Source organism: Bubalus bubalis, chromosome 24 (assembly GCF_019923935.1).
Source record: "Bubalus bubalis isolate 160015118507 breed Murrah chromosome 24, NDDB_SH_1, whole genome shotgun sequence".
Taxonomy (NCBI): domain Eukaryota; kingdom Metazoa; phylum Chordata; class Mammalia; order Artiodactyla; family Bovidae; genus Bubalus; species Bubalus bubalis.
The window spans coordinates 5,870,503-5,886,037 of record NC_059180.1 but is presented as its reverse complement, the minus strand read 5'-3'; the positions used below and the strand labels follow the sequence as shown (position 1 = coordinate 5,886,037).

At 48.4% G+C, this 15,535-nt stretch overlaps 1 protein-coding gene across 2 annotated transcripts; it reads left to right on the top strand.

Annotated features, from left to right (window-relative positions):
* The first annotated feature begins 5,492 nt into the window (after window positions 1–5,492).
* Window positions 5,493–14,439, top strand: ZNF3 (zinc finger protein 3). Of its 2 annotated transcripts, XM_044936057.2 has the most exons (6): window positions 5,493–5,625; window positions 6,765–6,892; window positions 8,872–9,008; window positions 10,005–10,096; window positions 10,369–10,495; window positions 12,204–14,439. In XM_044936057.2, the coding sequence occupies exons 3-6, from the start codon at window positions 8,954–8,956 to the stop codon at window positions 13,271–13,273; spliced, it is 1,344 nt and encodes a 447-aa protein (XP_044791992.2). In that variant the 5' UTR covers window positions 5,493–5,625; window positions 6,765–6,892; window positions 8,872–8,953; the 3' UTR covers window positions 13,274–14,439. The 2 variants fall into 2 exon arrangements, with proteins under 2 accessions (XP_044791992.2, XP_025130727.2); XM_025274942.3 differs by lacking the exon at window positions 6,765–6,892 and having other exon boundaries at window positions 5,511–5,625.
* Window positions 14,440–15,535: the final 1,096 nt, after the last annotated feature.

Sequence of the window (15,535 nt, the reverse complement as noted above, 5' to 3'; positions counted from 1 at the left end):
ATTGCATATATGAAAGCTGCTAAGAGAGTACATCTTAAAAGTTCTCATCACAAGAAAAAGTAACTACAGATGGTGATGGATGTCACGCTTCAGTAACTGTGACTACTCCTTTTCTCCAATTATCCCTTAATTCCAGACCTTTTGTTCAAAAGAGTCAGGTGTGAGCAACAAGGCATTTTTAAAAACTTACAAAGACCCATAACTCCCTCCACCTTGGCACATGTCTTTGTTCCCTATTCTTGCTGTAATAAATGACCACAGACTTTGACTTAAAACATCACACACTTATTCTGGCGGTCAGAAGTCTGAAATAGTTTCCACTGATCTGAAACCAAAATGTCTGTAGGGCTACATTCCTTCTAGGGGAGAATCCCTTTTGATGTCTTTTCCAGGTTCTAGAACTGCATTCCTTGCATTTCTCATTTCATGGGCTCTTCCTCAGCTTCAAATCCAGTATGTTAGCAGTATCTTCAAACGTCTCTCTTTGTCTCATTACCACTTTGCCCTCTACAGTACTCTCTCTACCTCCCTCTTATAAGGACACTTGGGATGACCTTCAGGGCCCACTGGGATAATCTCCCCATCTGAAGATTCTTAATCATATCTGCAAAATCCCTTTTGCCATATTCACAGGTGCTAAGCATTAGGACCCAGAAATCTTGGGGGCCACTGTTCAGCCTGCCGCAGCATGTATGAGCCACTGGAGGGGAGCTGGAGAGAGCAGCGTCCTCAGTCAAGTGACGTGGAACCACATCAACCCAACAAGAGATCCTGATGGCTGGGCCAGAATGAAGCTGGAATTCCCTAGGCTTCCTTTTGACTGGGCTGCACTCAGAGAGTCTACTGGCCAGGCTGGCCTGGGGTAGTGATTAAGGGAAAGAAAAGAAGCGTCAGGCCAACAAATGGTCAGGGCAGAAACTTTAATTTTTCAAAATAAGTCTAGAGAGCTCTCCATCCCTTTCATCCTGATCATTACCCAAGAGAAGGCTGACCAAGGGGCGATGGCCACAGTCAGTGGCCAGGCTGCCTTACTAAGCTAAGGTGTGTGGACCAGCGGGAGGTGAACCAAAGCCAGGCATTTAGGGTGCACTCTGACCCTGAGGGCCCCATCAATCCATGACTTTGCTTCAGGTGATTTCCCCCAAGGCGGTAGCTGCCACTTTTTCATGTAAAACCCTTCTTGGGCCAGGCTGACTACACTTTTAAATATATCATTTATTTGACTAGTGAGGCCATTTAGGCTCTTCCTGTCAGGTTAACTCAGGTTCCAGTTGCGTCACCCCAGCATGGGGGTTTCAGCAGGTGGCGCTGTTGCAGGGAGTGGCTGCTTCCCTCACAGTCCCAGCTCTGAGCTGGATCCCACCTTCAGAGTCTGCGCACGGTCTGGGGCCCTTCATCACTCTCATTCCCCTACTTCACACGAGTTAGTCTGAGCGAGCACGAGTGCTCGGTCGTGTCTGACTCTTTTGCGACCCCATAGGATGGTTAACTTACCAAGCTCCTCTATCCATGGGATTTCCCAAAGCAAGAATACCGGAGTGGGTTGCCATATCCTCCTCCAGGGGATCTACCCAACCCAGCAATTGAACCCTCATCTCCTGTGTCTCCTGCATCGCAGGTGGATTCTTTCACCACTGAGCCACCTGCAAGTGAGTCTGAAGAGGCTGTTACATGTGTGATGAACTGGATCTTAGCACTAACACCTCCCTAAGGCCAGGGACTTCAATCACTGAGCAGGAGGTGCTCACAGCTGGGATGCCCCAGAGCCACTGCTGCCATGGGCTGTGGTGTAAAGGGGTGACCCAGAGGGGTCAGCACTGGGGTGTCATCGACCAAAAGACAAGCAGTAAGGGGACTCTCTGATTTCAGGGGTGCAGAGAATGTGATCACCCTGCAAAAATCTTAGGGCATTGGGTAGAAAGGTGAATAAAGAACCACAGAATTACACCTCAATTTCTAATAACTGCTAAAAACTAACTGGGATGCCCTTCGAATTCAGCCTGGGGTTCAGGTGGATCCCCTAAGAATGCTCACACCCAGAGAGCTGGAATAGAAGGACATCCAGATGTCCTGTCTGTCCCTCTCCATAGCTCCAAGCCTGCTTCCTCCCACTGTCCAGAATGCCCAAGTACTTAGAGGCCTGTCTCAGTCCTCTGGGGTCCTATACTGAGATGTTGGACAAGAGGGGCCAAGTGATGGGAAGAAACTGGCCTGGTGGTGATGGTCACCCAGAACAGGGTGGAGTGGTGGTCCTACTCCTGGGCTGGCCTTGGGGCTGGCAAAAGGTCTTGCCCTTAGAGCAGCAGCTTTTGCAGGCCAGCTCTTTCCACAGTGTCACTCCGTAAAGGCAGCTCCCAGACAAATAAGCTAAGAATTTTTTCTGCATTCTGGGAGACAAGCTGCCCTGGAGCAGTAAAGATGGGGCAGCTTCCTTGTTGATTGTTCCTTAGGGGGGACTTCCCTAGTGGTCCAGTGGCTAAGACTGAACACTCCCAACACAGGGGGTCCAGGTTCAACCCCTGGTAAAGAAACTAGATTCCACATGCCGCAACTAAAGATCCCATATGCCCCAACTAAGACCTGGCACAGCCAAATAAGTAAATAAATAAAAATAAAATATAAAAAAAAAAGAGAGAGAACTGGCTCTCTTTACACACTCTTTGGGAAGATTTCTGTTTTTACCGCCCACCCCCACCCTTCCACCCTAAACCAAGTCCTGACATCCTTCTCTGAAGACGGCTACTGTCTGACGTGAGACCCACATAAGGCCACCAGTACCCTTCCTTCTATTGACCTCTGATAAGGCTTACTATTTTTTAAATGAAATTAATATTTTACTGCTTCATCAAGGACATTTTAAAATGAAACCAGATTTTTTTTGAAACTGGATTTTTTAAAAAGCTATGATCATATAGCAATGAAGAATATAACAGTTCAGTTTTGGGCCACTACCTGAATTTATGCTAAGGCGTTAGCAGTTTCACACTTTCATAGCATCATTTCAAATGTCAATACCATGAAAAACAAAAACAAAAACAATCTGTCTTATGAAAACAGTTTTGACCTCCCAGACCACCTGGTCTCAGGGACCCACACAGGTTCACAGAATATTGTTTGAAAACTGCTCAAAATCAGCTATTTCAATAATGAGATAATAGTACCAATATCACACAAGAAGATTAGAGATTTTAGATGAAACAGATAAATTCATAGAAAGAACTTAACAAACCCAATATGATTCAAGAAGAAATAAAAATATAAATAGTCTTACAGGGACTTCCCTGGCAGTCCAGTGGTTAGGACTCTGAGCTTCAATGGCAGGGGGCACCGGTTCGATCATTGGTTGAGGAACTAAGATCCTACATGCCGCCTGTTGTGGCCAAAAAAGAAAGAAAGAAAAAGGAAAAAAAAAAAAAAGAATAGTCTTACAACCTTAAAAAATTCAATCAATACTTTTAAAAGTCCTTCCATAAAGACATTCTAGGCTCAGATGACTTCAAAGATGAATTCTTATGAAAGTCTCTTCTGAGATAGAGAACAAAATAGATACAATTCTGCTCTAATCTGTTTGAAAAGCCATAGCTGCATCTTTAGGACAAATTGACTGTTTCATCACGTTTGCATCTGGCATCCACTTCTTAATGGTCATTCCCTTGGCCCCGGAGGGGACAGGGGAGGGCTGGGGAGAGGAGAGAGGCCTGAGCTCCAGCCAGATCAGGAGCCCCCTACTCAGAGCCAGAGCCGAGGCAGGCAAAAGAAAGAAAGAAAGAGCCTCTGGCTTACCAAGGCTTACATTTTTTTTACTCTATTTTCTTTATTTTCTTTTAGATAAAAGCTATATGGAAGTTTAAATGTTTTCTTTTCCACCTTGATGGACTGCCTTGGGAATCCTCTCTGTGATTCAAGGCATTTCAGAGTCCACAGACTCAAGAAAAATTAATAGTAGGTCTTTTGAGAACTTGCTGGGAGTTAACCAGATGGCTGGATTCTGGGGCAAACACCAAAAAAGTGAACTCAAATTGACTTCTAGGCTCCACAGTAATAGGGTTGATTGTGTCAACAGTACTGGGAATCTAAGAGCTGTTTCCTGAGGACTGTCAGTAGGTGAGGGCTTCCCAGGGGGCCCTAGTGGTAAAGAACCTTCCTGTCGATGTGGGAGACATAAGAGACGCTGGTTCAATCCCTGGGCTGGGAAGATCCAACCTACTTCAGTATTCTTGCGTGGAGAATCACATGGATAGAGGAGCCTGGTGAGCTACAATTGCAGAGAGTCAGATGTGACTTAGCTACTGAGCACCACCACCATATTTTACTGGAATTGGTTAGATTACTGTCCTTAGACTGAAGTTGCCAGAGAGAAGACAATGGCACCCCACTCCAGTACTCTTGCCTGGAAAATCCCATGGACGGAGGAGCCTGGTAGGCTGCAGTCCAGGGGGTCGCTGAGAGTCGGATACGACTGAGCGACTTCACTTTTACTTTTATGCATTAGAGAAAGAAATGGCAACGCACTCCAGTGTTCTTGCCTGGAGAATCCCAGGGACGGGGGAGCCTGGTGGGCTGCCGTCTATGGGGTCGCACAGAGGCGGACACGACTGAAGCGATTTAGCAGCAGCAGCAGCAGCAGCCAGAGAGTAAGTTCGGTTGTACTGCAGAGCTGAATGGCTGCGCTACAAATATTGAAGGCAGTGAAAATTGAGATCAAATGCGAGGCAGGGCCATAGAGGAATCAAGAAGATCACAAGATTTCATTTTGTTTATAATCTGAAGGATTTGATTCGACACTTCCAGGACTCCTCCTGGAAGGGAATAAACGTGAGTGAACCACGAAGCGTCGCCCCTCATTCCCTCAAGCGTTTCACTTATTTCACTTTCTTCACATGGATGGGGCTTCACCAGTTTTCTTCGGATCTGAGTGGATCTGGATCGGAAACTTACTCAAGCCTTTTCTGCTCGCATCACTTGTATAGGTTTTTGTCCTCACGTGAACTCTGATGGGCCAGAAGGTTTTCTTCAGATTTTAGTCATTTAAAGGAGGCATTTTACATGAACTTGGTCTGTTTGGAAGCATAAGCTTGATTTGGAAACTTCAAATATGGGTGAGTTTTCTATATCGAATCCTTCAGGCGTCCTCCTGTTGGCCGCGGGTCAGCTGGGGACTCGGATCGCTTGGAACCAGGGCGTTTGGCTTGGCTCTCGGCAGCCCCACGGGAGACCACATGGGCACACAGCCGGCACCCGCTGGGCACGCTGCGCCCCGCCTTCCGCTCCCCAGCCGCTCAGGCGCGCCGCAGACCAGGTGCGCGGTGGCGCCCTCCCTGCCTGGCCAGCAGGGGGCGCGAGGGGCGGGGACGGCAGGCCCTCCATGTCGCTTCAGCGCTGGGGCCCCGCGCTCAGTCAGCAAACCACCGAGAGGCGAAGACCTCCCATTTTCCTAGAGGGAACAAGTGGACGTGGAGGGGGACATCCAGGATGGTGGGGGGGGGGGGTGACTAAGACCGACCCGGAAGCGAAACGGAGGGGACTTCCGTTCTTTGTTCTGTCCCCGGTGTGTGGGTCCGTGACAGTGTCCAACGGGGCCTGTTTGGTGTCCGGTCCCCTAAATCTACCGTCCCTACCCCCAGGGTGAGTCCGGCCGCCCCCAGGGCTCGAGGTGGGACGGAGGCAGTGATCGCCGGAGAAGGGGTGGTGTCCCTGCCGCCGCGGCCCGCGGGGTTCCCAGGACCACCTGGAGCAGGGTGCCGGGCGGAGGGGCGGGGAGGGCGCCGGTGCCAACTCTGCTTTCCCCGGCACCCCGGCACCCGGCCCCTCACGGCCGGCCCTGCGTCGGGGGAGGAAAGGGGCTGCGGTTCTGGTTCTGCGACAGCACCTGGCTCCAGCCCTTCAAAGTTCCAGTGTGGCTGGAGAGGCATCCCTCTCTTTAAACGGCCGATGACAGCGACCCTAACTTGGTCCTTCCCGGAAACGTTTTCATATGTTGTTAACAGTTATCCGCGCTCCGGGTGGGAGGGAGGGTTTAATCAGCTGGGAACGGACCAGAGAAGGAGGGGTTCTAGGAAGCGCAGTTAGAACCATTCAGATGACCGAAGAATCCCCCTGGCGCCCAGTAAATCGAGTCTTTTTCGGAGAGGTGTACAACTGGGTCCCATTTCAGCTGTATTAGGTCCCTGATTTGATTCGCTTTTCAACTGGGATTGAACACAGACCGACCCGGTGTTTCCTTTCTGAAACTCATGGAGAGAAGCAGGATCCTGAACTTGAAATCTGTGGGGCACTTAGAGGAACTAAACCTATTTATTATCTCCAAGAAGAGAAGTTGTGGAGAGTGGGCATCATCTGGTTTCACCTGTTTGGTGGAGAGTCCTGCGGAAGGAGAAGGTTCTATCACACAGGACACTAGGACTCTGAGGTGAAAGTCCAAGGGGTAGATTTTTTTTTCAGTTAAGCATCCAAAGCCCTTTCTAATGGCTTACCTGTACGGCAATGGGACAGACTCCCTGAGGTAGCCGAGAGTGTCTAGTAGCAAGTTAGCTGCCAGAACCTTAAGAACTGGAGAAGGTGTTTCTTGTCTTGGGTGCGAGGTTGACCTGGAGAACTGTGATTTCCATTCCAGTTCTAAAGGTGCAACACAAATACCAGCTGTGGTCTTAATCAGTATTTATTAGCATAGGTTCTTTGTCTTTTCCTCTTAACTCCAAATATCTAGATTAGAAGTGAAGCTTACATAAACACTTGAAATTCCTTTTTCTTTTTCTTTTCCTTAGTCCTACAGCACTGATAGCAAATAAGTCTGAACTCCCAGGGATTTGAACAGAGGCTGCCAAGTTCACAATAATTGCTACTCTGGCCTTCTAGAGACTAACTCCAGAGAAGGAAGGAAAGAGTCCAGCAGGTAAAGCTTCCCACGACTTCTCACTGCCCGGTCATCCTTCCCGGAACACTGCATCTAGGAGCACTGCAGGGGGTCGCATGGGCAGTGGAGCAGGGGAAGGGCCCTGCCTGGACCTGAAGCTCTAAGGGCACAATGGGGGTTTTTCTTTCTGTGAGAAACATTGTTCAGTGATCCAGACACTGGGGACTTGTTTTCAACAGTATGCCTTTGAGCTCCAGCTTTGGTTAACCCAGCTGCGAGGAGGGAGTGCTACTTTCTCTGGAGTCTGAGCCTCTGACTTTCCTTTCTAAGGAGAGTTTAGACTGAGAGCGGATTTATTGGGAATGTCTGCTTATAACCAGTCCTGGAGATTGTCAAGTTGGGCAATAGGAAGAAGAAGATGGCTGACTGAGAAAAAGCTGAAGGGCCCCAGCTAGGAGGGTGATGATAGCAAGAGGATGTGTCACCTTGATTGTCAGTGGGCCTGGCTTATGCCTGATTCTTTGCTTTTCACTATATAATGGCATTGTGATGGGCCTTCTACAGCCCCTTGCTGCCCGAAGACTAGAGTTCTCTGAACTCTGAGTGCCTCTAGGGGGCCTTCTCCTTTTATATCTTAGGTGAATGCAATGGTCACTCTTGATTGTTTTACTCCTTTCAGGAGTACCCTGCAATGTAGTTGACACTCAACAGATGTTTGTTATATGAGTAGATGAATAAAGAGAGGGAGGTGGACAAAATCCAGGGGTTTTCACCTAGGTTCTTGCCTAAGTGTCAGGCTGCTCTGAGGACTGCTGCACTCTTCTCAACCTGTTGATTCTTGAGGACAGACTTGTACTTGAGATTCAAATCTTAGTCTAGGTACTAACTTGACACTCACTGTTATTCACTGGGGCAACAGAGAACAGACCTCTTGATTGCCGTGGCAGCCAGGGAGCAGGGACCTTAGTAGGGATAAAAATGGAGTAATAAATGATAGTAGGCTTTTTAAAAAGCATTGGTTCTCGCTTCAGGGACTTATATTCTGATCCAAGGAAATCTGTTATGAGAGAAAGGAGATAAAAAAGCAAGCTGGCTGCTGCTTCTCAGGGCGAGGAGACACAGCAACTGGGACTATTCTCCCAGAATCTAGTGAATATGTCCACCCACACCCTGTGATGAGACTATACAAGGACCACAGAAAGGGCCCAAATCCGTCAATAACATCCCACCGTTGACTGAGACTGAAAACAGAAAACTGTCTCAGGGAGAAAGGGAGGAAGAATTTATCTTTTTTCTGGCCATGCTGCATGGTTTACAGGATCTCTGTTCCCCGACTAGGAATTGAACCTGGGCCACGTCAATGAAAGTACTGAATCCTAACCACTGGACCACAAGGAAATGCCCGAATTTATCTTAATAGATCTGCACTATCTGTCCTAGTTCTGTGAGACAGGGTTTTTAAAATGGGACAGAGAACTTCTGGAAGTTCTGGAAGTATTCTGTACTATCTGTTATTTGGGGGCTGTTTCTTGGCCCCTTTTCCTCTAAAGAGAGCATCTACATTTACTATAACAGCTAGAAACATACCACAGTAAACATTTTTTTTTTCTTTTTAGTAGAAGAAAAATGTTTATGAGGATTAAAAAAAAAATCTGTATACGTTTGTTTGTCCATTATTCCAAGTGTACTTAAAACCTGATACTTAGACATTTTGCCACCTGTAACACTCTTTTTCACTGTTCTTCATTTGAGTAATTGCTTAGTATTTAACTTTGTTAATGGCATCATTTGGCACCTGTGTTCTCCATTTTTGTTGTTAGAACTACCACCCAGTGTGAATTGGGGAGCCTAAAGTGGGATGTTGTCCAGGAACTTGGGCGTTTGACCCAAAAGACTAGTCCCAGTTACTGCATTTCCTCTTGCTGTTTTGGTACTAACTGAAATGCTACTTCCCTTCTTTCTGTATGCAGGAGGGTTTTTAAAAACTATCTTTGAACCTTGAACTTTTGCTTCTGTAGTGCTTCCACCTTCTCATACAAACCCTGCTTCCTGCTGACTCTGAAAATAGGAGACCAGAGATCCGAGCTTCTAGTACGACCCATGGAAACTCAGGCTGATCGAGTATCTCAGGAACCTCAGGCCTTGCTTGAGAGCGGTAAGGAATTTATCCTTTTATTCACTTATTCAGCAGATGCCCGTTTAAATCGCTCATTCACCAGGTGCCGGGCTAACTGCTGGAATCCTGACTGGCGAGGACATAGTCTTTGCCTTTCACTAACTCCTAGCCTAGTGGGGAAGGCTGACTGAAGCCATTCATTAAGTACAGCTTGATAGGTTTTATAGCTGAGACATTTTTAAGGGCTGTGGGTTCCTCATGCAGCATTTAGAAAACTGTGACAATCACCAGACTCCCATTTTCCAGGTGCTTTGTAACAGCCCTGGTTTGTGCTCTTCTGGAGCATGTGCTTAGGGGAGCTCTTGGGAGTTATTTTGGAGATCACAGGCAAAAAGGGTAGAAGGAAGAGGAAGGGCGTGAAAAGTATTTGTATTTTGTTCTCACAGACTGCCACTGACTTTGGAGCCAGTTTGTGTCCAAGGAAGTATTATTCCCATACTTATCAAGAAAATGCATTTAAAAACATTTTTATCTGCATGATTCTACAGAATGTAGTATCTCCAGAGATTTAGTCTCTCAAGGACCAATATGTTAACTTAAGAATTACAGGAAAAGATACATAATCAAGCACAGAAACGGGAAACACTTACAGTGTGTAGATTTGATCTGGGGATCAAGAAAATAAGAGAAGAATCGTGGGCATTATGACTTGCTTCAGAGTTGGAGTGAAGCTAGCTTTCCTCTGGGTAAGAAGTCCAAGAGATTGAGTTGGAATGTGGAGAACGATGGAAGAGACACGAACAGGATAGCTGGTGCCTCCTGGGACAGACCAGAGCGCCAGGGTCAGCAGGGCTGTGGGCGTCTCTGCTCAGGCCACGAGGCTCACGCTGGCCGTGAGCACCTCTTCCAGCGGCAGAGGGAGTGAACTTAGAGATGCAGGAGTGGGGGTACTAGGTTGTCCTGGACCCAGGAGTTTCCGTAACGGGTGGAGAGGCTCAAGTGCAGATCGACTCTCACGGACCCTCTCATCCTCAGCTCTTCCTTCCTCAAGAGGCCCCGCGTTTCCTGACAAGGGCGTTCTGGGGGATGAGATGCTGGCAGCTGCGCTCCTGAAGGCCAAGGCCCAGGTGAGCCACGCTTTACCCTTTTTTCCCTTCCCGCTTTGCAGAAATCTCTTGTGCAACAACATCCTGTTCCGTGATTCCCCCGTCAGGACCGCGGGACTCCCCGCGGAATCATGGACTCCACTTAGTCTCAGCCTCTCCTCTGTCTTCCTCCACCCTGACTGCCATTCCCACTTCCCAAATATTGGGAAGTGTTACTCAACCCCGAATTAGCTTTTGGCTCCACCAGCCTCATCCCTGAGCCAGAAATTGCACACGAGAACGTGTCGTTTCAGGAACTGGTGACCTTTGAGGATGTGGCTGTGTACTTCATCCGGAAGGAGTGGAAGCGTTTGGAGCCTGCCCAGAGGGACCTCTACAGGGACGTGATGCTGGAGAATTATGGCAACGTGTTCTCGCTGGGTAGGAACGATGCTTCCTCAGTGAAACTCCCTTTTGGCCTTCCTTTGCCTCCTCCTTTGCTAGTAACAGTTGAGTCACTGAAAATCATTATCTAAGGACTGACTTCGTCTCAGAAAGTTCTGACAACAATAAGTGACTCCCATTTGCAGTTTGTAGTTCCTTAAGAGTGTTTACAGGTAGTCTCTCCTTCAGTCCTCACAGTGTTGCAGCTGTTGAGGCAGCCAGAATTATCCTCATTTTATAGGTGAGGAAAGAGAGCTCAGAGGTCTTAAATGCTTTGCATACAGTCATATTGCTAGTGACTGGGAGGACCCGAGCCCTGGCCTTTAAACTCCCAATCTGTTACTTTTTCTCATGTTATTCTTAGGACTTAACATTAACACATAACCTAGAGATTTTCTCAAAAGATTCACACATTGGGATCCCCGAACATGTGAGGCACTGCTCTGTGTCCAAGTGAAGATTCTGGAACTCTGTCAGGCTCCTCCCCTTCTCTGTTGGACTTCCTCTAGGGACCTGTTGCTTTGTGGATGGACCTCGGGTAACTGCTGCCCTTGTAGAGATTTCACCTTGTGTCAGGGAGCAGTTGGCTTCTTAACCTTTAAACCTGTGGACTGTTCCTTCCTTCCCCCTCACCCACTGTCAGGACGTTTTCCTGGGCAAGGCCAGGGTCTTCCCCGCTCCCACGGGAGGCCTCCCCCTCTGTGTCTTCTCTGTCGCCTGCAGGTCCTGGGTCTGGGATTGAGCTCTGGGCCATTTGGTACGAACAGGATAAACCTTGTCCTGTCTTTCCCCATGAGCAGGATTCCCTTTTCTGAATTTTGACGTGATCTCTGGGCTGGAGTGAGAGGAATTGCCGAGGGGCCTGGATTGGAAGGGAACTGAGAGCAGAGAGGTCCTGAGAGGCACCTGTTCGGGTGAGGGAGGAACAGCTCTTTCTGTCCCTAACGCTCACTGCCCTGCCTTGACTCCTTCAGTTACTGACAGACTAAACATGCTAACCATCTGGACCCCTTCCACTTGTCCTCTATGCCTGAAGTTCCCTTAGAAACCCCAGAGCGCTGAGAGTGGCAAAGTCAAACATAGAAACTGTTTACAAATCCGCTCAGTTAGCACAGTGTTCTAGGCCCAGGGCTGGAGGTGGGCTGACCTTTGTCTCTTGCCTGTTCCCATGGACTTGGTGAAGGTGACGTGACTACAAACCAGAGTGTCCTGTTCCCCTGGGGCTGCAGGGCTGCACCCTTGTTGTGGCTTCCTGATCTGCTGCTGCTTCTCCACACCCGGCTGTGTCTTCCTGTGGGAGACAGACTGGTCCGTGTGCGTTTCTTGTGCCTACTCCCTTTCATCCTCTCACTGGCCCGGCTGTCACCATCTCCCAGTTTATCTTGAGCCTCTGACCTCTAGGACTTTGTCACTTCATTAAACAGTTTGTCCTGCCTCTCCTATTTTTTGGTTCCCTGCCTCTGCCTGATCCAGTTTTCTCTTCACTTCCAGCTTATTTCTCGATTTTCCTTCTTTTCTCCTTCCCTGTTTCTTTGGCCCAGTTCTCTTATTCTGCATCAGCTGCATACAGCCTGGGCAGGCCTTTTTGCACATTGATAAGTGGCATGTGCTTTTAGCCTGTGAATATGATGTGATTAGCCTGTCTCTGGTTTTGAGCCTTTTTTCCATAAGGAATAAGTGATATTTGTATTCTATATTGTGCCAGATGGTGAGACCAGAACTGAGCCTGATTCTGAAATTTCTGAAGATAGAGGATCACATGGGGTGCTGTTGGGAAGATTCCAGAAGGATATTTCTCAGGGTCTTAAGTTTGAAGAAGCCTATGAACAAGAAGTCAGTCTGAAGAGGCAGCTGGGGAGCTCCTCTGGAGAGAGACTGAATAGGAAGATGCAGGAGTTTGGTCAAGTGGCAGCTGAGGAGCAGCGAGCCCCCACGGGAGGTAGAAGTGAGAAGTGCGGCGATCTGAGGGACAGCTTCACAGTGGGCGCCAACCTCATTTCCCATCAGAGACTCCCTGTGGGGGACAGGCCCCATAAGTGTGATGAATGTAGCAAGAGCTTTAATCGAACTTCAGACCTCATTCAGCATCAGAGAATCCACACTGGGGAGAAACCCTATGAATGTAGCGAGTGTGGGAAGGCCTTCAGCCAGAGCTCACACCTTATTCAGCATCAGAGGATCCACACTGGGGAGAAACCTTACGAGTGCAACGACTGCGGGAAGACCTTCAGCTGCAGCTCAGCTCTCATTCTTCACCGGAGGATCCACACGGGAGAGAAGCCCTATGAATGTAACGAGTGTGGGAAAACCTTCAGCTGGAGCTCCACCCTCACTCACCACCAGAGGATCCACACTGGAGAGAAACCATACGCTTGTAACGAATGTGGGAAAGCCTTCAGCAGGAGCTCCACCCTCATTCACCACCAGAGGATCCACACTGGAGAGAAGCCCTATGAATGTAACGAGTGTGGGAAGGCCTTCAGCCAGAGCTCACACCTCTATCAGCACCAGAGGATCCACACTGGAGAGAAGCCCTATGAATGTATGGAATGTGGAGGGAAGTTTACCTATAGCTCAGGCCTTATTCAGCATCAAAGAATCCACACTGGGGAGAATCCCTATGAATGTAGTGAGTGTGGGAAAGCCTTTAGGTACAGCTCTGCTCTGGTTCGCCACCAGAGAATTCACACTGGAGAGAAGCCTTTGAATGTAATGGGAGTGAGCAAAAGTTCCCTCCAAGTCACTGCTGAAGTAAATATCAGAGAGTCTACGTGAAAGAGAGGCACACGCCGGTTTTCCTCACTTCCTGAGTCTCCAGAGCTCCTGCCTTACTACCTGAGTATGAACTTAGGACGTGTCCCTTCTGACTCCAACCTTTCACCATAGAGAACGGGGCCTGTTGGGCAAATCATCCTGGCCCCGTGATTAGCAACCTAGTCATTTTTCCCAGGAATGATTCCAGCCTTGAAGAATTAGGCTGCCAGCAACAGATGGAGCGCTGGGAGCAGAGGAAACTCTGGGATCAGTCTCCTTCCATTTGGGAGGGGAGTTTGCACTAGACCATTTTTCTCACACCGGAAGAGCCTTTCCACAGTGGAGATGGAAGCACAGTAGGAATAAAATTCCAGGGGTTCCTCTAGTTGGAGTTGGCACAGTCAGCACAGAAGAAAGTGGAAAGAATGTTCTGGGTTGTGTTTCGTGCTAGAAAGGGGAAATGGAGGCTGCATTTCAAAGCCACTGCTTCTAATCCAGCTTTAAATTTTGATGAGGAATTTCTTCTTTTGATAAGGAATGTGCTATTTTGTTTCCTGACTTCATTAATTATGGAAATCTGGTGCTGAGGGATTTGTTATTTCATTGGGCAGGTGTAGGGGAACACTGAGAGAGGTTTTCTGTAGTGACCATGTATCCTCCCGGGCTCTTGGAGCAGCAAGACCAAACCTCCACGCATTTGGTGGAGAACTCGCTCATCCCTTTTATGACAGGACTAATTGCAAAGCCCAGCTCCTCCGTGAGCATAACCTGAGGGGAAGGATCCAAAGCCTTTAGCACTGGCCTCAGTTTTCCTTCTCTCCTCTTCCTCCGGCCACTCCTGTGATGGAAAGTGATTTAAGCTAAACCCCTAGCTACCAAGGATGCTTTTAAGGAGCTCGCTCAGCCAGCTTGCCCTGCCCTCTGAGATCTATGACCTATGGCCTCTGGCCCCAGCCGCTAGACCTCTCCCGACCCCACCTCTGACTTCAGCAGCCAAGTGTGAATGCAGAGAGCAAAGCCCCAAGGAGGAAGCTTGGGCCTGACCCTAGTGGAGGGCTCCTTGCTGGGTTAGGATGGAGCTCCCCAAGTTTTCCCAGCAGAAGGGATGACCTTTCATTCTGTTTTCCCAGTCCTGCTCATCTGTAGCATAAATGAAATGCACTATTAAACAGAATAGTTTTTCAGAAGGATGGCTTGAGTGTGTCTGTGCAGGGGCCAAATTTATTTCAGTTTAAGCAAACATTAGTGACTATGAATGGAATCTTTAAAAATTAATCTTTAAAACTTTTTACAAACAACCATTTATTTCTCCTCTAATCTCAAACCTGGAACCTCCCTCCCTCGACCCCAGCCTGTCCTCTGCACACGGCATACTGCACGCCACACATGGGCTGTCTCATTCACATGGCCGCTTACACACTCACGCCTGCCTTTAGGGTTTTACGTGCTGCATGTCCTTCTGTGTGGTGCAGTACTTCGCACCAGCAACCAGGACTGGAAAGGTGCTTCTGAATGTGGGGTCCTTGACAGGAGCCTACTTAGATGTTGGGTCACAATGGACATAGTGAGGAAGTTCCTGGAGGTCCAGTGGTTGGGACTCGGTTCTCTCACTGTCTGGTTGCAAGGTTCAATCCCTGGTTGGGGAACTAAGATCCTGCAAGCCATATCACACAGCCCAAAACAAAACAACAGGCACATTGAGATTTCTTGGTTTGGCTCTTGGCAGGGGGTGGGAGGTTATAGTCGTGAGGAAAGCTGAGATGGAGAAGATGAGGAAATGCCTGGAACTCTAGCCTCTGAAAAATTCTGGATCATATACTGTGATTGGCCATCTAATATGGTTTTAATTTTTTTAAACTTATAATTTTTGGCTCTTCTTTGACGCCCACCACAGACTTGAGACTGACTTTGTTTCTCCAAGTGCAGACCATGAACCATCACAGCAGGGTCACTGGGCTGCTTGCTAGTCACACAGGTGTCTGAGTTCTAGTCAGACCCATGAAGTATAATTCCTGAGGGTAGAGCCTAAACATTTAGACTGAGAAGAACTGGTCATGAAATGGAGAACATTTCTAGGAGCTAAACGTTGAGCGAGGCCTTACTCGGCTCTGCGTGGTAAAGGGGAGGAAGTGCAGGCAGGAGGTGCCTGGCTCCATGTGCAGGTGCAGTTGTGAAGCTCTGGGAAAGACTCCTGAGCACGTGGAGCTGCTGGGTGATGGCCTGTCACGGCACGGGAGGGCTCAGTCCCTTCTCTGCCCTGGCGCTGACCGCCTCCACTCCAAA